At 43.3% G+C, this 20,481-nt stretch overlaps 7 protein-coding genes across 7 annotated transcripts; 3 read left to right on the top strand and 4 right to left on the bottom strand.

Annotated features, from left to right (window-relative positions):
- Window positions 1-771: 771 nt before the first annotated feature.
- On the top strand, window positions 772-2,161 carry Bfra_002032 (putative sterol 24-c-methyltransferase protein; the record flags this gene model as incomplete). Its single annotated transcript, XM_037332457.1, has 3 exons — window positions 772-1,010; window positions 1,062-1,383; window positions 1,586-2,161. The coding sequence occupies 3 exons, from the start codon at window positions 772-774 to the stop codon at window positions 2,159-2,161; spliced, it is 1,137 nt and encodes a 378-aa protein (XP_037196611.1).
- A 3,108-nt stretch (window positions 2,162-5,269) lies between these two features.
- On the bottom strand, window positions 5,270-6,264 carry Bfra_002031 (putative family transcriptional regulator protein; the record flags this gene model as incomplete). Its single annotated transcript, XM_037332456.1, has 4 exons — window positions 5,270-5,321; window positions 5,425-5,627; window positions 5,948-6,135; window positions 6,201-6,264. The coding sequence occupies 4 exons, from the start codon at window positions 6,262-6,264 to the stop codon at window positions 5,270-5,272; spliced, it is 507 nt and encodes a 168-aa protein (XP_037196610.1).
- Window positions 6,265-7,604: 1,340 nt separating this feature from the next.
- On the bottom strand, window positions 7,605-9,418 carry Bfra_002030 (putative transcription factor c2h2 protein; the record flags this gene model as incomplete). Its single annotated transcript, XM_037332455.1, has 2 exons — window positions 7,605-8,810; window positions 8,870-9,418. 2 exons carry the CDS (start codon window positions 9,416-9,418, stop codon window positions 7,605-7,607), a joined length of 1,755 nt encoding a protein of 584 aa, XP_037196609.1.
- Window positions 9,419-10,530: 1,112 nt separating this feature from the next.
- Window positions 10,531-13,392, bottom strand: Bfra_002029 (uncharacterized protein; the record flags this gene model as incomplete). The annotated part of the gene is made up of 1 exon (XM_037332454.1): window positions 10,531-13,392. One exon carries the CDS (start codon window positions 13,390-13,392, stop codon window positions 10,531-10,533), a length of 2,862 nt encoding a protein of 953 aa, XP_037196608.1.
- Window positions 13,393-14,168: 776 nt separating this feature from the next.
- Bfra_002028 (putative carbohydrate esterase family 5 protein) lies at window positions 14,169-15,014 on the top strand (the record flags this gene model as incomplete). The annotated part of the gene is made up of 3 exons (XM_037332453.1): window positions 14,169-14,513; window positions 14,561-14,743; window positions 14,829-15,014. The coding sequence occupies 3 exons, from the start codon at window positions 14,169-14,171 to the stop codon at window positions 15,012-15,014; spliced, it is 714 nt and encodes a 237-aa protein (XP_037196607.1).
- A 1,082-nt stretch (window positions 15,015-16,096) lies between these two features.
- Bfra_002027 (putative sh3 domain signaling protein) lies at window positions 16,097-17,829 on the top strand (the record flags this gene model as incomplete). Its single annotated transcript, XM_037332452.1, has 3 exons — window positions 16,097-16,210; window positions 16,277-16,708; window positions 16,882-17,829. The coding sequence occupies 3 exons, from the start codon at window positions 16,097-16,099 to the stop codon at window positions 17,827-17,829; spliced, it is 1,494 nt and encodes a 497-aa protein (XP_037196606.1).
- A 1,032-nt stretch (window positions 17,830-18,861) lies between these two features.
- On the bottom strand, window positions 18,862-20,457 carry Bfra_002026 (uncharacterized protein; the record flags this gene model as incomplete). The annotated part of the gene is made up of 1 exon (XM_037332451.1): window positions 18,862-20,457. The coding sequence occupies one exon, from the start codon at window positions 20,455-20,457 to the stop codon at window positions 18,862-18,864; it is 1,596 nt and encodes a 531-aa protein (XP_037196605.1).
- Between the last annotated feature and the right edge of the window lie 24 nt (window positions 20,458-20,481).

Genomic DNA, 20,481 nt, shown 5'->3' with positions numbered 1-20,481 from the left:
AGGAAAATGGTGTCGATATTGTGTGATTTAGAGTGTCTTTTGCGACAAAGTGACGTTAATATTTTGATGGCTTGATGATAGAAGCTAGGAAAGGCTGAAGAAGAGGCGAAGAAATTCGAAATCAGGAAATTGACTAATGCAGTTGGACATGGATACACGTGATAAGGCTGATGAATAGCCTTACAAATCAAAACATTGGACATCTTTGCCTTTTCCTACCCAGCAAATATAATCTTTCCAATCCTCTCAATGATGTATACTTTCCAATCGATTTCTCAGTCTTGTTACATGTGAATGCTTTGAAGGGTTCCGAGACCTCGATCTACCATGTCAGAAATCCTCACTCTGACCCTTCATTCACCGTTTCTTTTCACTACCGGTGTATCCAAAAATGCCAACGATTTTATTGCCCAGCCTTTCGAGTCTAATCTGCACAATTTGCTGTCCCGCCGCCTATCGAAAATTCCCCATTCATGGTTGAGGCTCAATGACCAATTAGAGGCTTGAGACCCCTTACATTTATCACTTTGGGCCTAGTACACGAATACGATTCGCTATACGACTAGGGGTAACTAAATTACCCTGGCCATAATTTCAATGGTGTTGATAAATATCTATCAGAAATTCCCCTTTCTTCAATGTTCTAAACCTTCAACCATTCCACTTAACTTTACTCTACCTTCATTTAATTCTTCAAAATTCGATCAACTCGAATACCGCTTTCTTTAAAACAATACGTCTTCTAATTTACGAATTCATTGAACATTTACAATGGCTCCAACCAAACTTGAGAACGAGGATCACTCCCGCGATGCTGCTTTCAACAAAGCTATGCATAAGGATTCATCCAATGCTGAGGGTGGTTTCCGTGCTATGATGCAGAAGGACTCTTCAGCTCAAAAGGCTGCTGTTGATGAATACTTCAAGCATTGGGATAATAAGGCTGCTAAGAACGAGACCAAAGATGACAGAGATGCACGCGTTGCAGAATATGCTACTTTGACCAGACAGTCAGTTATCCCATTGACCTCAAGTAAGACTCAATGCTAATATATGTATAGTTACTACAATCTCGCAACCGATCTCTACGAATATGGATGGGGACAATCTTTCCATTTCTGTCGTTTCGCATACGGGGAACCATTTTACCAAGCCATTGCCCGTCACGAACATTACCTCGCAGCCAAAATTGGTATCAAGGATGGTGACAAAGTTTTGGACGTTGGATGCGGTGTCGGTGGACCAGCAAGAGAGATTGCCAAGTTCACTGGAGCACACATCACCGGTTTGAACAACAACGATTATCAAATTGAGCGTGCGACCCGATATGCGGCAAAGGAGAGTATGTCTGATCAACTGAAGTTTGTCAAGGGAGATTTCATGGTATGTTCATTCTTTCTTAATTTCAAGCCACGGAGATTTGTGGAGTCTATATGATGCTACGCAATCTTAAAGTATTTGCTACTTCAGAGCTTGAGAGATCAAGCCATGAGACAATTTTCACCATATGCACTGATAAAGACTTCGCATATCTTCATTGGCAACCCCTTCTCTCATCTGGGCCATAACTAATAGTTTTTTATAGCAAATGTCTTTCCCAGAAAACTCTTTCGATGCTGTTTATGCAATTGAAGCAACTGTTCACGCCCCATCCCTCGAGGGTGTTTACTCCCAAATTTTCAAAGTTCTCAAGCCAGGTGGAACTTTCGGTGTTTATGAATGGCTCATGACCGATAACTACGATAATGACAATGAACATCACCGTGAGATTCGTCTCGGTATTGAGCAAGGTGACGGAATCTCCAACATGGTCAAGATTTCCGAGGGTATCGCCGCTATCAAAGCCGCTGGTTTTGAACTCGTACTCCATGAGGATTTGGCCAAGAGACCAGATGCTACCCCATGGTATTATCCTTTGGCTGGTGAATTCAAGCACATGGGTACCATTGGAGATTTCTTCACTATTGCCCGTATGACCAAGATTGGTCGAGGATTAACACATAAATTTGTTGGTGCTTTGGAGTACTTGAAGTTGGCACCACAAGGAACACAAAAGACAGCTGATTCATTGGCGTTGGCTGCTGATTGTTTGGTCGCTGGTGCTAGGGAAGATTTGTTCACCCCTATGTATTTGATGGTTGCAAGAAAGCCTTTGGCATAAGGTTGGGGCGTTTATTTGGATTTGGGATGGGGTTGACTGATCATGAACTAACGCGTTTGTGATCCCTCATACGAGTCACTGGTCATATATAAAACATATATTGACTGAAGCTTTTCTCTTACTACGGCACTGGACTTGATGTTTGGGATGAGGATATCTTGATCCAAAATGAATGCTGGAACGATACCTAGCATGTGCATATTATAGAACGATTGTAATACTTATGAAGAATATAAAGATAATAATACAATACTCAATGTTCTCTTCGAATGTGAATGAAGTATCCTGTGCAGCTCGCCTTCTCTCGGCTTCTGAACTGCTCGGGATGATGTGTTAAATGATAAGGGGGGCATATATTGCATGCTGTTATTCTGGATACCCTTTCTAAGAGGAGAGGGGGAATGTATCCTTTTGTATTTTCAATTGGGTATGTGTTGTATTCCTTCTGAAAGGGGGTTGAGGATGTTGTTTAGGGTTAAAGGATAGATAACAGATATGGAAGTGTGGTTTTGCTGAAGGTTGTTTAAGATTGGGAGATAAAGTGAGAGATTGAAAGTTTGAGCGGTGGATTTGTAGATATGGAGGAGTGTAGAAGGGAGGTAGAAAAGGGGGGAAGGGGTGGGATACATGATAGGTGATCATTTGAGATGCAGTTGGATAATGAGAGAGGGTTTGTAGAACTGAAATGGATCTGAGATGTTGCATTTGAGTAAATGTAATCATGTTTTCCATCGTTAGCACCTCATTTTGAGGGAAGATGAAGCTCACATTGATTTTCTGCATGATCTGAACAAAGTGGGAAGAGATCAAGTGGTTTGTCACTGTTGTAGGTTTAGCACAGGCATTCAGCTTTCCGTTTTGCGATTCGAGTGAGCTTCCTTCTTCTTTGCAAAAGCACAGAAATGAGAGTATTGAGTGGATTGCAACGCGGATATGTCGAGAGAGAAACAAATTTAGAAAGGTTCTTCGCCCTGTAGCCAGTGGCAAAGCTTCTACCGAATTTCTTGGTGGGCAGTTGTGGATTTGTTGTTTCTAAAGAGGTATCGATACATTCTCGCTTTAGGCACTAGTACTATAGACGAGAAATGGAATGTTTGGGCATATCAAAACTTGTCATGAATGCGTTAGTCGATACTCTGAAAAACGTGTATTCGAGAGATCTCGGCATACTTGCGTAGCTGCGAAATGAGTAGGAACTCTGATGGTAGTGGCATGAAGATTTGATTGTCATTTGCGCAAAAACCATTGGGTGATACAGTCTATCTGGGTTGCTTGACGAAGATGTTGTTGACGAGAAATAAAGACTGAGGATAGGCAGAGGAAATTCATTTGTTCATCTGTATGCAGGATTCCATAAGTCTATGAGTCCATGACTCTACGGTATCATGGCCTCACGAAAAATGATGATTCGTGGAGCAATTCTGTTTGGAGTTCATCGCTCACTGTCTGGTTTCGTGATATGCTTGATAGATGGTTCTTCATATACAACCGCTAGTTTAGGTTTAACCTCTACCATCCATTTTCAGTGTTCAAATCTAGCTCAAATATCTCACCACATATTCACTCCAACTTGCACGGTCGAGGTGATGAAGTAGCCTCACACTCCGAAGTGTCAAATTAGCAGATAGACTAGACGTGGAAGCTCACGAAGCCATAACTCTCTGAATATAGATCAACAAGTTACTAGATTCAAAAGTTTGCATTGATTGAGATCTTCCAAGAAATCTAATCATTCAAGATGAATGCGCATTCCCAGTAAACTGGACGTCCCAAATATGTTTAGATATTAAGAATCTCCTACTGTTGCACTGTAATATAGACCATTAAAACCACCGCAGATCATCGATGGGAGAAATACTCATGCTCAGTAACTATTTCAGGGGAATTTCTCAGTCTATCAACCTCGTTTTGGATCTTATATTCTTTCGCTTGTTGAGAGTACAGAGCTAGAAAGGCAATCTAAATCTAAATCGGCACTAGCCTTCACTGACTTCATCACCGAACATCACGTTCGATTACTGAAATCCTATAATCTCAAGTGACATATAACAAGTACCATAACAACAAAAGGAGAATCTTCCAATAGCTCTTAAAGAGGAGAGCGCTTGTTTGGAGCACGATCTGAATATTTGGATCCCAAAAAAACAACAAACACAAGGAAGTCATCATCTCGTCCTGTGGGAGAGAGAATCTTGATTCTGTATAACTTTCTGATACAACATTTTCTTTCTCAGAGATAACGAGCTCAACGCTATTGCTTTTATACACTTCGCTTACCACACCTCTCAAACCAATTAGAAAGTTCTCTCGCTCCTTGAATACCAAACTCCCTCCAAGTCCCCTCCAATCTGAAGTTAGAAAAACGAGAACACACACACTATCATCCCACAAATAAACATAAAAAAGTGAATCGCAACCCACCTAGTCCTAACCCCTAGCACCCCAACAACCCATTTGTTGCATATCTGCCCCATCTCGAAATTGACGTCACAATCCACAAAACCAATAGATTTCCTCGCGCAAAGAAATTCGATTCCAATCCGAACTACACAACAAACTAGTGTATTCACTTTACAATATTAAATAGGAACTAGTATTCCCGCACCCTAGTATAAGTGAATCCGGGCGGATCAAGAGCACATTAAGAGTCCCAACTGCAATTTGTTACATATCTGAACGATCTCGAAATTGACGTCATATTGTTATGGGAACCAATGAGATGGCGAGCGCAAAGGATCTCTGAGGTTTAGGGAGCTAGTTATTAGGAGGGTGCGCTAGTATTGATTAGACGATACTAGTTGTTGTGAAAGTGAATTGTCGGGTTGCTCTCAGCCTTAAGGGGAAGGCTAATGTTGAGTATGACACGAAGAGTATGACATGATGATTACTAAAAATATCTCCAATCGCTTAAGCTGATATTTAACATTTACACAGCAAGAAATTAGGAGACTGGAAAAGCGCTCACAAGTATATGGCATATGTACGGAACTATCTCCAGAATGAATATTTTTCATTGGTCATGGAGCTAGAATCTATGCCATGGATGAATTCCCAATCTCTAGCATGGTAGTCAAACACCATTTTCACACTCCCTCATCTACAGTATTATTAATTACCTCTTCCAAGGAAATCAAACTTTCCAACCGGTACGCCTTCCTTTCTATACACACATCAGCGTTAGCTTATTTTCCAAACCTCTTGTCCGAATTCCTCCGCCTAGTCATCTTTCTATCTTCAGGGAAAATAGATATATTGAAACATACCTCAAAATGTTATAAGCAGTAACGACATGGAAGTAGAAGTTTGGAATTGCAAAGTTAAGAACATAGTCCTTAGCAGTGAATTTTAGGTCTCCGCTTGGGAGCTTCAATACTACCTCCGTATCTTCCTTTCCATCTGTAGAGGTAGAGGGAAGGGCTTCGAGAATCTCGATTGTGCGGTTGATGCGGGTATAGAGACCGGCGAACTGTAGAGGTCGTCAGAATGATAAAATCTTGTATGGTGGAGAATTTAAGGAATAGACAAAATAAAGTCAATAGAAAAAATGAAATGCGGCAGATAAAAGGCAAGGGGCTTTGTGAGTGGAGGCCATGTGCATACACAAGCTCTTCTACCTCGAACCGTGGATTTGCCGAATGCCAGATATCAAATGATATACTTCGACCTAGATATAGGTGACTACAAAGATGCATATTCATCACTCGATGAACTACTTTGTTTCCTGCAAGCCCAATTACCCTCATTTCTACTCCAAACGAAGGAAAAGAAACCCAAACTCAAACTCACATCCTTCTCATTGTCCTCCAAAGCAACACTTTCCGCACCAGCGACTCGGACTGCCAATCCCTTAGCAGAGTCAGAAACTCTTTGGACTTGGAAAATCAAATCTCCCATATCATCAATCAATTTTGCGTTGATAATTTTAGATTCATCTTCAAAGTGTGCTTGTCCTTTTGCGAGGAGTTCTGGAGACGCTGTTAATCAATGTACAAAGTGAAATGGAAGGAGAGATAAATCGAATGAGATAGGCAAGACTGACTTGATAATGTCTTGAGGCTCTTGATGAAAGGGACAACTGAGATATCGTAGAGTGAGACAGCCATTTTAGATGAATAATTGAATGTACGTTTGTGAGTGTGAGTACTGTGTAACTTGGAATTGGAGTTGTTTGTAAAAGAGAAGAGAGGAGTGAAGAAGATTAATTAGTGAAAGTTTAAATATTGCATGTCACTGAAGGTAGCTCATTCCTTTTATAGATACCAAGGTGGGTGGATGATAACACAGGTACAGCAAGTGTCTCCACATTGCTACCTGTGCTTCATTTTCAAGTCCGTCCCCGTCTTCAGTTCTCACTTGTATTTTGCATTCTATCTTCTTCCATGCCAATCAGATTATTACCAATCTATCCATGATGGGCACATGTTCACCCCTTTTCAGCCGCCAAAGCTGCAACGTTGTGTTAAGTAACAAGCTAAAACAGTTGAATTTGTAATCAACCTTCTCATCGCCCCACCACAGAGTGTTTATGATGTTGGTAATCACGTGTTACACAAGTGTTCAATGCGTTGTAACTCCACAAGTGGATTGATTTCAACAGCTGGATTGCTTTGAGTGCTACTAGGTAGGTAGATTGATGGCACTTAAGAATAGAAAGTAAAAAATAGATCGAAACATCCAACGTCAGCTGTAGATAAAAAAGACTTGGGTAGATGCACAATTCGGCCGAGTTGTGCGATATATAGGGATGGAGAAATATCCGCTGCGTAAATAAAATCAAACCCGCTGACTCGCCGGCGAAATCAATTCAAGTGAAGATGCGACAAAGAAAAGAGAAATGTATCAAATAAACCCTAGAATAGTGTAAATTTCGCTAGCTTAAAATCCTGAAACCATAGCTGTTCATTCATCCATATCTTTTATGTCCTGTTTTATACTCCTTGGTAATAGAGAAGTGTCCCTTTTCCCAATCCATGTACTAATCACGCAGCTGCATTTCCCACAAACCTGAGCCATAAGAAACAGAGAGATGGGAAGCGCAGGTAAATTGCACGCAAATATCCTGTGCTTCGAGCGCGACACGTTGAACCCATTGCAGAGATAAGAAAGAAAGAGGACAATATACACCCATTCTATCCCATGCTAAACCCAAAATCATAGAACATAGGAAATATCATTACGTCAAGTGGCGTGAGAGGAGCGTAAATTTGAAGAAGTTTGGTGATGTGAATCATCAGTCGTGATCATTGTTGTTCCCTAGGACCTACGGCTAACGATCATTGTGCGTTGCATGTAATTTTCGTCGAGGTGCGGAACCCATTAACTCATGAAACATTCGCATATATCAAGACAGGAATTACTCTTTGGCCGTATTGGGGTTTTAGGGGTGTAAGAGTATGAAGAGGACAGCGACGCTGTAAACACAACAATCGTTAGAACCTCTTCTTTAAGCTAAAGGAATATCTCGGTAGTCATCGGCACTTACCATTTTGCATCGTTTAGCTTTGCGAGTAGAATGAACACGTCTCGTAGCCCAACTTGTAGCAAAAGATATCAGGAATCCTATGAATCCTAGAGTCGGGATACTGGGTAGAAACCGATCGATTTTCGAGATGGTAGACATAATACAAGGGAAGAGATGGAAGCCAGTTAAGATAAGTATCAGGGAAAGTAATACATATATCAAAATCTTTTGACGCTTCGAGATTTGGCTGAACTTCATCACACGATAGGGAATAGGAGTTTCAGTAGCCTTCTTTGCTCCCAGAGTCAATGCCCATGCATATCCATTATGTCGATTCCCACCGGGTTGTGTGGAATCGTAATTATAGGAACCATACGTGGAGGAATTAGGACTTGGGTACATATTACTGCCATTACCATAAAAGATGCTGTTAGTGTCACTGTCGAAGTTCTGAGTCTCGTTAGTATGAAAGCCAAGCCCTTGTCCGAAAGCTGTATTTGTATAAGAATCGTCTGAAAATATTGTGGGTGTATTGAATCCAGTATAGGAATAGGATGTTCTGGGCGGTGGTTCGGGTGGATATTGTCCAGTTGGTATGTAATTCCCACAGATGAACAGTTTCACTGTACCACCACAGCCGCAAGCGTGAGAGGTGGTTACAAAAAAGCATTCAGTGCAAATCAATCTAAGACAAGGATCAATGCGGGTAAACTCGAAGTGGCTGTCCTCAAAATGTGCTTGTAAAGATTCTTCATCAACGAAGGAGTGTCGACATTCGCCATCAAGAAAGTAACATTTATAAGTCGAACAATCCCAGACGCCAAGAGGGAATTGACCACCATGTTGGAAGGGGGAATAGTGGGTCGCAACACGGGTCTCAAGACTTATGGAGGTCGATAAGCTGTTTTCATTTTGGCTTTGGCTAGTCTCCAGATCAATTATGGGTGAAAAGATCAAATCGTGATCGAGGGATAAGTCGGGCGCGACATCAAACTTCTCACCAATACCCTGCAATTCATATTTTACTTGCGAAGTGACTGGTGTAGCTTGCCCAGAAGGGGTGTTCACAATTTGAAACTCGTTTATAGGGGAAGTCGAGTTGTAGTACTGTGAGTCGGATTCTTGTTTGCTGGGACTTGGTTGGAGGGCGCGGTCTAGGCTTTCGATGTCGTGATGTTTTAAGGGACACTAAAACGCGGAATCAGACAAAATATCATCAAAAACAAAAAGAGGCTGCTACCACATACTTTGACATTACGATCTCTACATTTCTCGCAAGCCCCTAGATGTCGGATTAGGGCCGTTTCGGCTTTCTTCACAGGGCCGAACTTCTTCCTTTTCCGTTGTGATACTGCGTTGCCTTGATAAGAGATTGCTTTATTCTTTGCTCCAGATTTGATCGAATGCTGACTGCTGGTATCGAATGATATCACCGAAGACCAATCTGAAGGGGCTGCATCAAACGAATATGCAGTTTTAGATTGGGATGACCGAGAGGCATTGGTGAGAGGTCCAAGTGCACCAAATGACACAATGCTACTTGGCGATGTTGCGTTTGGGTCCGGAGAGCGTTGCGCCAATCCTTCTTTCATCCGGAACTCGCTATATAGCTTCAAAGCACTTTTAAACTTCTTTGGAGGTATAGGTTTCTTTTCGAGACTGGTAGCATGTGTAGATGAAGAGGGAGACGATGCCTGGCTTGATGAGGTGTTCCCCGATACTCTTTGCTGATGAGATCGAGGCCCAGGCGAAGGTGGCCGCAGATATGGGTATGATGGTGATCTTCCACGAAGCATTTTGGTAGGTTAGTCCGGAGTAAATATTTTCAACAGTTGGTTGTGACTCTTAGATGGTAAATGTTGAATAGAAGTAAGGCTGAAGCCTAAAAGATTGGATCGAAAAAAAACACAGAACAGAACAGTACACAAGGATATTCTGTGCTAGTAACTGTATTCTATGAAGGAGTCGCCAACTAATGAATGAAGAAATTGACAGGAGGCAGTTCGCAAATGAAAAGAAATCTATACTCGGCCGTTGATAGAAGGGGGGTGCATGCCTGATATGTATTCCATGTGAGATGAGGCTGGCCACACGTACTCAGTTGATCGCGCGCCCCAAGCATGTTAAACGAACCTATAAACTGCTACAGGGATGTCGGTGAAGTGGGCGACATGAACGCTAGTAAGTGAAGAGGATATTGACATTGAACATAAAGACATTGTCCGAATCAATCAAATGATGTCGAAGTTTGAAAAACAATGGGTCGAGCTGCCAAGAGACGGTGAAAGCTTGCTTCACAAATGAAGGCGGTGCAAGTGACTTGCTCGTTCTGATTACCAGCGAAATTGGAGTGGAGATAAGAGATGTTCTGGAAGTGTGGCTGGTTCAATCTGCACTTTGAGAGACAAGGTATATTCTGCTATCATTGTGAAAACAGTAATTATTTGGTACACCAAAAACCTCCTTTTACAATTAAACTGTAGGATAGCCAAGTATCAGTTCGATTCCTAGGTATGGGGCAGCATTACGATACTTGCTACATGTTGCAATTATTTCAAAAAGCGGCGACGACTACTTGTGTGGCGAAGTAATTAATTATTTTGTGGTGGAGAGACACGATTCTACAATCTGAAACGTAGAAGCCCGCCCTATCAACGCCCTTAAAGCGCCAGTGCCCAAGAGTTCCCAAGTAATACGAGCTTTTGCGACTTTCTCGGCTCTTCACGGCTGGAGGTAATCTCTTGAATGCGGTTGGCAGATAGGAGCTCATAGCTTTATAAAGACTGTTCTAATTTGACAATCGGAACTTGACGTCAGGATGAAGTGGCTACTCCATGGGTTCATTAGATAATTAGATAATCCTAATAGTCTAGTGGGGCGAGCGATAAGGTGCGGATAGCACAGTTCTTCACGACTGTTGTGTAGGAGGCCTCCACGATCCAAACAAATCAAAGGACTCTCTGCTCCATGGTCCTTTAAGGTCTCTCTCATTCCCTAAATTCCCTGAAATGTCGTTTGTCGTGTTCCTTCCGCTTCCGAGGCCTCCAAGAATGGCCGCGGGTGGACCCATTAGATTGACAGGTGGAGAAAGTGCGTGCAGGGTTCTCTTGGCAGTCTTTTGAATTGACATTCCACGAGTTGCGGGGTTAATGATTCTAGGCCGTGAAGGGCCCTGGTCTCCAGAAGTGGAGGCCTCTGAAGTGCGATATTGTGTTTCTTTCTCTACTATCTGATTTGCTGACATGAATCCACTAGTTTCATCATCTCTCGTTTCTTCGACGGAAAGAATGCCTGGAATTGAGCTTGGTGACTGCTTAATTTCGACATTTTTGGGAGATTGTGCCGCTGTGAGGGAAGCCGCAGTCTGGTCGATCAGACTGGAACTCGTCTTGATCAGGGATCTCTCCACTTGATGCTGATTTCGTGTCGGTAACAATTTGGACATGAAGCGGCCAGTCGCATTAAAGGTTGAACTATTAGATGTCATGCCTGCCAAGATCTTATCTGAGTCGATAACGTTCGAGTGCATACCAGGTGCAACAGCAGCATTCGGTGATACTGTGACTGTGTTTGGTGCCAAAACATTGGACTCGTCTCTGCTCGCAATGTCGGAATTGGGATATGTCATAGTTTTTGGAACTGCCAAGTTTTGTTGGAGGGCGCATGATGCAGAGGTTATCATTTTTGCAGGGTGTGGTATTATAAGAGAATAGGTATCAGGGGGATCAGGCTTGTAGATAGAGTTAGCAATTGCTGTCGTGTCAGTTCCTGTAACTAAAGGTGGTACATTGGATTCTAGACGCGTCTCGACATTTCGAGTAGTTGAGGCCCGGTCCGAAGCAACGCTCTTATGCAAGCCAATAGAATTTCCGGATTGTTCCTGGGTAGTTCTTAACGTCTCGACTAGATACTCAGGTGACATTTGTAGAATGGGTTCACGTTCTTGAGTTTTCTGTTCGACCGCCTGAGAAATCTTCTTATTCAAGGTCGAGAGATATTCTAAGCCAGACTGTCCGGACCTCTCTTCAATATTCTCCGAGTGGCATTGCTGTTTAAATACTGGATATTCTTGATCTTCTCTCGTGGCTGGCGCGACTGTAAGTCTAGATTTCTGAGCCTCTAGCGGACGACTACGACACAGAATTGCATCTATTGTTTGATGATTGATACCAATGCTTCCTGGAGAGGACGGAGGCTCTTCGAGATCACTATACCTTAGACTGTCCGGAAATCCTGACATTTGCGGTCCGTCGATTTCATCATCATTGACCGAATTGTTATCTAAATCATTATCAATCGACGGCCTGCGAGGCGAAGATGGTTTCACTATTGGCAAGGCATCCTCTAGCTCGGTAGATCTGATGACCTCTTGTTCTAGTGCCAATTGAATAGATTGGGCGCTGGAAGATGGTATCGCTGGACGAATCACAGGATCTAACTTGATTGATCCGCTGGCTCCCTGTGATTCTGATGGAGAAGATCGAGACCTGAGTTGATCTATACACATCAACATCTTATTGCGTGGGCGAGACTTGATACGTAGAGAAGAATGAGATCTTTCCTGTGGCTTGTTCAGTGATGAAGCATTGTTCTGAGACTCTAGCCTTGTACTCGATACTTTGACTGCTTCTTTAGGTACTGGTATAATTGCTGATGGCGGGGATGGTAATTGCGGTGTCTGCTCAGATATGTTGGGTGGAGATTTCTTCTTCTTCCGGGCAACTTCCCTCGGTTTTGTTACTGGAACTGGGCGGCCATCTTCATCAGAGCTTGTGTCTATTGACAAGTCGATTGTTTTTGGTTGTTTCTTCTGCATGACTAAATTTCTTTCTACGTTTCTGGGCGTGGCTTCACGAAAAGACGAAAGCGATAGAGACGCTCCAGTAAGGTTGCTGGCATATCCACTTCTCTCGGGCTTATCTCTCTTTCTTGCTTGTATTCGACTTTTAGAGGAATGCATATCCCTAGTGATATGACTTGCCAAACCTTGTCTTCCGTTTGACAAAATGTCTTCACCATGGTCTCCATTTGCTTTAGTATCGTTGATATCTGGTCGTTGGACTGTCTTCAGTTTTAAAGACTCGTATCTTATAGGCCCGGTGCTCGATGGCGTCGGCGTAAACGACAAAGTAGCCCCCATAAGATTTTGCGCAAATCCATTTTTGGGTGGCGGCTCATTTACCTTTCTTCTTTTCGTGGGCCTAGGACTTTCGGTTTCGCCGGCATTTCTAGCGTTTAACATCTGCCGTTGTTCAAATGGAGACGTTTTTGACACACTTGCCTTTCCGTAATGACCGGAAGGTGTGCCAAGTATAGAGTTGAGTGGTTTCGGCTTTAGATGAGCTGCAGCAATAGTTTGCGACCGAATGACAGATGCTGCGGATCGTGCTGGTGATGAGTCTCCGTTTCTTGCAATAAATCTCTCCTCCCTTTCTTTAACTCTTTTGTCAATGAGCTCGGTAAGATCTTGGTCCTTCTTCTCCATAAATTCCGATACTTCGACCAGTATCCCATTTCTTTCTAATTCCAACTCGGCCCCTTCGTCAAGTGGAGCTTTTTCGCGCCAATGTGCATCTCCTACCAAATTCGATCTTTCGTCGAACACCATAACACGCTTATTGAAAGTGTGATATTTGAGTCGCCCATCTTGCCAACGCTTTTGTTTTCGACGGGTATCAGCTGTATAGAGGCAACGGAATTCGAGGACTGGAGCTGTATTTTGATCTGGGGGAACGTCCATGGACATGGCAACATTGGCGGAGGCCGTCATCTTTAAAGCGTTGCGAATAATCGATATGACTCATAGCGTCAAGGGGATTGTCAAGCAGCAGGCAACTTTCAAGGGAGAAGTCTCTGTCGTGCCTGAAAATCAATCGTGGGATTTCGTTGCTTCCTTACGTGACGCGAAACTTAGCAGTGACACTCTGATCTAACGCGCCGACTCCCCGCTAACACGTGCTGATAACTATGGTTCCCGATAACGGATTTGTTATATTGGTGTCAGCCATTGAACCAAATTTTGCAGATTATATAACTGGTGACTAGGTGTAAACATCAAGCCTTGAAAATAAGCATCAATAATTGGATTGGGAGATGGGGATGTTGTATCCAAATAACGACAATCTAAGAAGGAGAACCTATTCTAAACTATAGCTCTATCGACACGATCAGAAGAGGGCAAAACGATGAAAACCATAAATGTGTATTAGAATTTCATTGTTTAAGATTGAATTGATTAAAATCTGGAAATCTTAGATTGAGTTGAATATTGAAGCTTGTGCATTTCATGAGCGGCGATGAATCTCGGAGTGAAAATCATGGGCTATTCCCCTGGATGATATCTTCATGTCGGCACCGAATTCTCGGACTGTGCGTACTATCTACCCAGTCGTTTTATTGCCACGCGTTTTCACTGCCATTCAAGGTATTGAATGGTCCACAATTTAAATTGTAGGAGAGTTAATTAAATGTACTTAAGTCCAGAGACTCCCTGGATAAAAGTTTGGTCAATTACTTAAAATTCTATCACTGATCTATACTTTCATTATGTTGACCCCTTTTGCCTCGTCGCTTATGCTGCTCCTGCCAGCTCTGGCAACCGCTCGCGTGGCACATCAATCTCGAGCTCTTGTCAATAGCACTGCATGTGCTCCAATCCATTTGATCATCGCTCGTGGAACGACTGAGGGCTATCCCGGGACTCTCGAGAGCTTGGCCGGGTTGATTATCGATGCTAATCCAGGCACTGATTACGAAAGTGTTATCTATCCTGCTACGGACGAGACTTCCACAAACAGCTATGCTGAAGGGCTTGTGGCTGCCAAGGACCAGTTTACTGCTTATACGGAGTCATGTGAAGATTCGAAAATTATCTTTCTAGCCTACTCTCAAGTGCGTTGTCTTTCTATGATATGTTAAATCTAGGCTAATTCGAACAGGGTGCTATGGTTGTTGGAGACATGCTAGCTGGTGGAGGTGGAGATGAGATTCTCGGTGCTGGAAATGGATCACTCCCCATTAACTCGAAAGTTGGGGACCGCATGACAGCTCTAGTCTTGTATGGAGACCCAAGACACATCCCCAACGAGAGCTTTGATGTCGGGAACAACAATGTAACTGGCGTAAGTAATGCTGACAGAGCCACAACATATCATGGTCTAGAAGCTGGACAAAATATGACCCAAAAAAATACTGACCGATTCCTAGAAATATCCAAGAACTGCTTCACAAATTTCGGTCATCGAAAACCAATATGCATCAAAGATTGCAGACTTCTGCAATGTTGAAGATCCAGTATGTGCTAGCGGTACTAATCTTACAGCTCATCTTGTATATCCTCAAAATTGGGATATCACTGCTGCTGCTTGGGTTCAGACTATGTTAAAAGGATAATCGATACCTTACTGCTTGTCTTCCAACATGTAAAACCCTAAGGAAAAGCCGGACCAAGGACGTTCGATGTAGATAGAACATTCACTAAGCAACCGACTAATAAATAGTCGTTGGATGGGGATAGATCCGAAAAATGGTGCCCACTAGCTTATATAATAATAGCCCCCTAATCCACTAATCCATGGTTCAAAAATATGACGGGTCGTTCCAGACTAGTATTGTCGCTTCACTATGTTTCGACCGGAACATTGTGAGAGTTTGTGACTTTGATACGAGATGTTTATAGATCCATTTTAGACACGCCTAGGTATGCACTTGCTAGAAAAGGAAGGAAGAATCTTTAACAAATTGCTAGTTTCATGGATCAATTAAGATATCTGACGTGATCTAGAAGGCTCATTGTGCTTGAAACAAGAAATACAGCAAGCCGCTTTTACATTCAACAGGGCTGAAATGGAGATTCTCATTCGAAGTTCAGATGAGAGTCGAACATTGAGATATTGAACTTTAAATACCGTATGGGGATAAGGATTGAAGATTGGTCTCGCAATCTCAATCACTCTGGCAAAGACACCCCTATAAACACGTACCCATATCATTATTATAACGTAAACGTACCGTAATTACATTCGTATGACTACCTGGTAGGTGAGTACTATTATCTGGGCAACCAAATTATGTCACTCCAAGTCGGGAGGCTGGTTTCTGTTTAAGGAGGCACAGGCCATTCATCTCAACCCCGCGAACCGGTTTGAGTTTCAGTACATCTGTTTGGTGCTGCTTGCTTACCTGGGTAGGATTTTCCGAATGAAATCCTACAATACAACTCCAAAGAAGATAATTGTTAAAGACACTCACTCCACTAAACTTTCTTTAATCCATTAACGGGGCTGTGTTTGAATGTTGGAAGTCGTATCAATTGATTTATTGACAGCTGTCCCTACTGCGAGGTATCAACATTGAACATCCTCTTAATCATCTGGAAATCAACTACGTGGAACTCATTCATTTCTCTATCTTGTGGGGATAAGCGGCACACATTGACAACTACTATCTCATTGATACATTCTTTCACAAACAAAATGAATTCTATGCACCGGCAGATTGGCAAGATCAGGCACAAAGGTCCTGGTGATACTGCCAAAGTATCTGTACTTTTGAGCGATTACGAAGATGCGAATAAGATGCTCAATATGGTAAGCTGCCTGAACATCGCGCTATATGCTATCGCTATGTAGTACATTACTGATATACATAAGTAGATAATTGAAGCTTCGAAAGCATGGAGAGACGCATGGGTGTCTATACTTTCCTCTCAATTAAATACAGCTCTAAGTTTCGAGGAGTTATATCAGCCCATTGTAGGCACCAGCGATGCTCATCGAGACAATCCGGCAGTTACCCCTCGCCAACAAATGGAGCGAACTATCAAATTGAAGGAAACATATACGGAGCTAAAAACAGATTTATTGGAAGAAGTTATGATGATGGATTCTCGAGTTACAAAACCGGCTACGGAAGCAAAGGAGTTTCTACAACCCATTCGAAAAACGATCAAGAAACGAGAAAATAAAAGATTAGACTGGGAAAGATATATAGACAAGGTCAATAAAGGGTCGGCTAAGATGAAGAGAACTGATCGAGAAAACGCTGCTTTGGCAAAGGCTGAAGAGGAACAAGGCAGGGCAGCAGAGGTTGGTACCTGAATAACCCTTCCATCGCCGGAGGGACAGTTTTTTGAGGCTTCAAATCTGCATCTACACCATTATAACACCAACACTTAAGAATGGATCCTCAAGAGAATTGGCCCTCCCGACTGTGGCAGGGACATCGTCAACGAATGAGAGTAGTACTAATTGATATCCAGGCATTCAAAGATGCAGACGCTCATCTCCGAGAAACGTTACCACCTATAATCGCTGCAGCTTTTTCGATCTTACCACATTTACTCGCCGTACAAATTATGATTCAGAATACGCTGCTCGCCCAATACTACACAGCATTGCACAACTACTGCGAAGATGTAGGCCTCCCTTCTCCTCCACCCCCAATGGAAGACGTCATCGCAGTCTGGAATCAAGACTATCACCCCATAAAACAAGAAGTCGAACTCATAGATTGTATCCGCCGCGGTAGAGCCGTTCACCAACCCATGAACGTCAGCGACGAAAGTGCAAACCCAAGCTCGAATTCAAAATCCATAACCGGTCTCAATGTCCGCAATGGATTTTCCCGTCGTCCCTCGAACCAATCTATGAGCACAAACCGCGACCCCTCTCCAAATCCAAGCATCTCAACCACATATTCCGACGCGCGATCTCCTAGGCCCGATCGTCCACCTCCTATTCGTTCTGCCTCTCGTCCTCGCATTCCCTCAACCCAACACACAGTCCCCGTTTTCTCACCCCCTACAACCTCAGACAATGACTACAATGAACCCCTTCCAACTCCAACTCCCAGCGACTACTCCAACCATCTCACCCCTGTCTCTACGCATTCTTCCTCTTATGCACCCGCAGGCCCAGCTCTGGATTATTTCCAGCGCGGGTCAACCAATGAAGGCGTAGCAGTCAATTCCGCAATCGGAAAAAAGAAACCTCCTCCGCCTCCCCCAAAGAGATTGGGTTCTTCTCATGGAGGCGTTTTTGTGGTTGCGCTTTATGATTTTGAGGGCCAAGGAGAAGGAGATTTGAGTTTCAAAGAGGGCGATAGGATTAGGGTTACAAAGAAAACGGGAAGTACGGATGATTGGTGGGATGGAGAAATAAGGGGGGTGAAAGGGAGCTTTCCAGCCAATTATTGTAAGAGTGCTTAGATGGCTTGGGCAGGAAGTGGGAGTGCATATTCGGGCTGAGTAGCTGGAGCGCGTAGTATTCATGGCGAGAACTGCCTGAAAGAAGGGCGGTATATTTGCCAATTGCTATGTTATAAGGTAAACACAGATATCTACGAACCTAGCTCAAAAATATATGGACGGAGTTTGGTCTCCTGGATGGAAGAAATGGATGGACAAATCGATTCAATAAACCTTTCTATACTACCTACCTATATTATACTAATGATCACTACAATTTGACGACAATAAATGAGAATGAACCTCCGAGTGAGATTGCAATGGAACGAATGGGACGTTTAGCCATCACACACATCTACATCAATATAGCGAAGAAACCATGCTTCCGTAAAAGAAAAAAAATAGTTCAATTCAAAGGGTATACTATGCTTTCGCTATGCCCATTTGTTCGCCATGCCTGCGATACCTGTAAGACCATGCTATGCCCAAATTCCCCACAGGTATATCCGAATACGCTGCATGACGCTACGCTATTTTATGCTATGCTATGCTACATCTATATTTGTCTGCACGCACCACCAGTTCAATGTGAATGCGAGAACTTTCGAATCAAGCGTTTTGTTTCTGTTCCATTGACAAAAGAAATCTTGTAAAGGGGGTATCTTTCCATCCATGCGATCGATCATCCGTATAAGTATCTTCCCGCTGCAACCATGCTAGGAGTCCTGTCCATTCTGTTCGGCTATGTTGCATTATCCGGCATCTGCCAATGGTGCTTGAGGGGTGAGTTTGATGCGGGTTCTCCATCCATCCAATCTTGGGGTTCGGGTTTGAGTTTGACTTTCATCGGATCGGATCCCACCCGGCCGCCAAAGACGTCGAATTTCGCCAAATGAGAGAGATGAAAGGGGCAGTTTCCAATTTTTGAGGCTCCTGAAATCATACCATTCGACTATACAAATGTGAATTCGATCCTAATATCTGACACCAGTAGAGTAGGAAGAAAAAAGCAAACAGAAAAATCTTATCCACTGTCAAAATCCGACGATAAAATCATCTCTGTCCCATTGGTCTTCCAAAATTCATACTCGGCTTCATTTTCAACAGAACTGGTCCCGGTTCATCATCCTCATCCTCATCCTCACAATCATGTCCTTCTCCTTCCATACCCCTCCCATCATCACCTCCACCACCAATCGACCTATTCCTCGCTTTTTTCATCTCCAAGACCGGGCTCGAGGTGCCTGCGCTACCGGTAGGGCTAACCTCCTTACTACCCGGTCTTGAGTTTTTGACTTCCTCCAATTTCTCTGTAAGTGCTTCAAGGAAGAGTTCATCTCTGGCTGGAACATTCGTAAGACACAATGGACCTGTTAAAGGGCGATCATGAACATCTTCATCGTCTTCATCCGGTAGTAGTCTATCGAGCGCAATTCTTTCGTCTTCATCCGGAATTGGCGCTAGGGAACCCCGATGAACAAGTCCATCAAAACCTCTTGGTGTTTCATCCCCTTCCGCCTCTTGAGACTCTTTGACCAAATCGGAAAAGCGTGAAATGGAATGATTAGGTGTGTGACCCGCATACATCGTTAATCTCTTATTTTCTGGTTCCAAATGTGGTTTTCCTAAATTCGAACCGACATCTCTTCCTGGTGGCTTGACATTTGGACTTAATCTCGGGCTAGCAGACCTAGGACTCAAAACATGTGCGACGAATACTGGATCTACGGCGCTGGCTTTGATGGGTACACCTTCGAGATGTGGAGCAATTTTTGATATATCTATACTATCAGCTCCTATGATATCACCATTATTACTTTCGGCCTTCTCCCAATGTACAGCAGAATGATGTGGATGTAAGAGTTCCGGTGATGCATATTGAGAGGATCCAACAAAATCAGACGGAGTCAACTCCTGAATAACTTGAATTGGTGTTTGTCTGGGCGCATGAATATCTTCCACTCTCAGAGCTTCTGATTCTGCTGAAAATGTTCTCGTGGGGTTTTGTGGTGCTGGTGCGTAAAATGGAGACCCATCTGCATTTCTTCCTGTCTCTTGTTTTATTTCTGGGTGGCCGTGCGACGATTTTTTCGATTCTGTACTTCCACTTCCTGGAGATGCCGTTGCTTTCGTAGGTCCTTTAATGATCGGTACACCATTTGGACTAGTGAATACGTTCGCTGCTGGGCTGAACCCTAAATTTGCCAATTCCAAATTGAAGATTCCAGCTGGTGATACGACATCCCCTTTTTCTTTCAATCTTGCCTCGAGTTCTCGAATTCGAGCAATCAAGATTCCTCTCTCCTTATCCCATAATTCTCGTTCTTCTGCTATAACTTCAATTGCACGCTGCCTATCCGCCAAGATGTGCGCTCGTTCCCCTTCGAATTGTTCTCTCAAGTTGTGCGAATATCTCCTGAAGTCTTCGACTAACTCGGCAGCAGTATTTTCTGCCGAAGCGGATCGGGTATGAGGAGGAGAAATCGGACCACCGCTGGGCGATGAGTGATATTTGTATTGTGCTGGAGAAGAGGTATTGGGAGGAAAGAAGGAGGTGGGAGCTTGACCAAGGTGATGTAGATGACCGGCCATTGGCGAATTGACTGTAGAGCCGGAATGAGAGAGTGGTAATCGAATTAAATGTGCCATATTTACAGCACTTGTTGCAGCAGA

This window comes from Botrytis fragariae (assembly GCF_013461495.1).
Source record: "Botrytis fragariae strain BVB16 chromosome Unknown tig00000006, whole genome shotgun sequence".
Classification (NCBI taxonomy): Eukaryota; Fungi; Ascomycota; class Leotiomycetes; order Helotiales; family Sclerotiniaceae; genus Botrytis; species Botrytis fragariae.
Note: the sequence above shows the minus strand (reverse complement) of the source record. Positions and strands in the feature narration are given on the sequence as shown.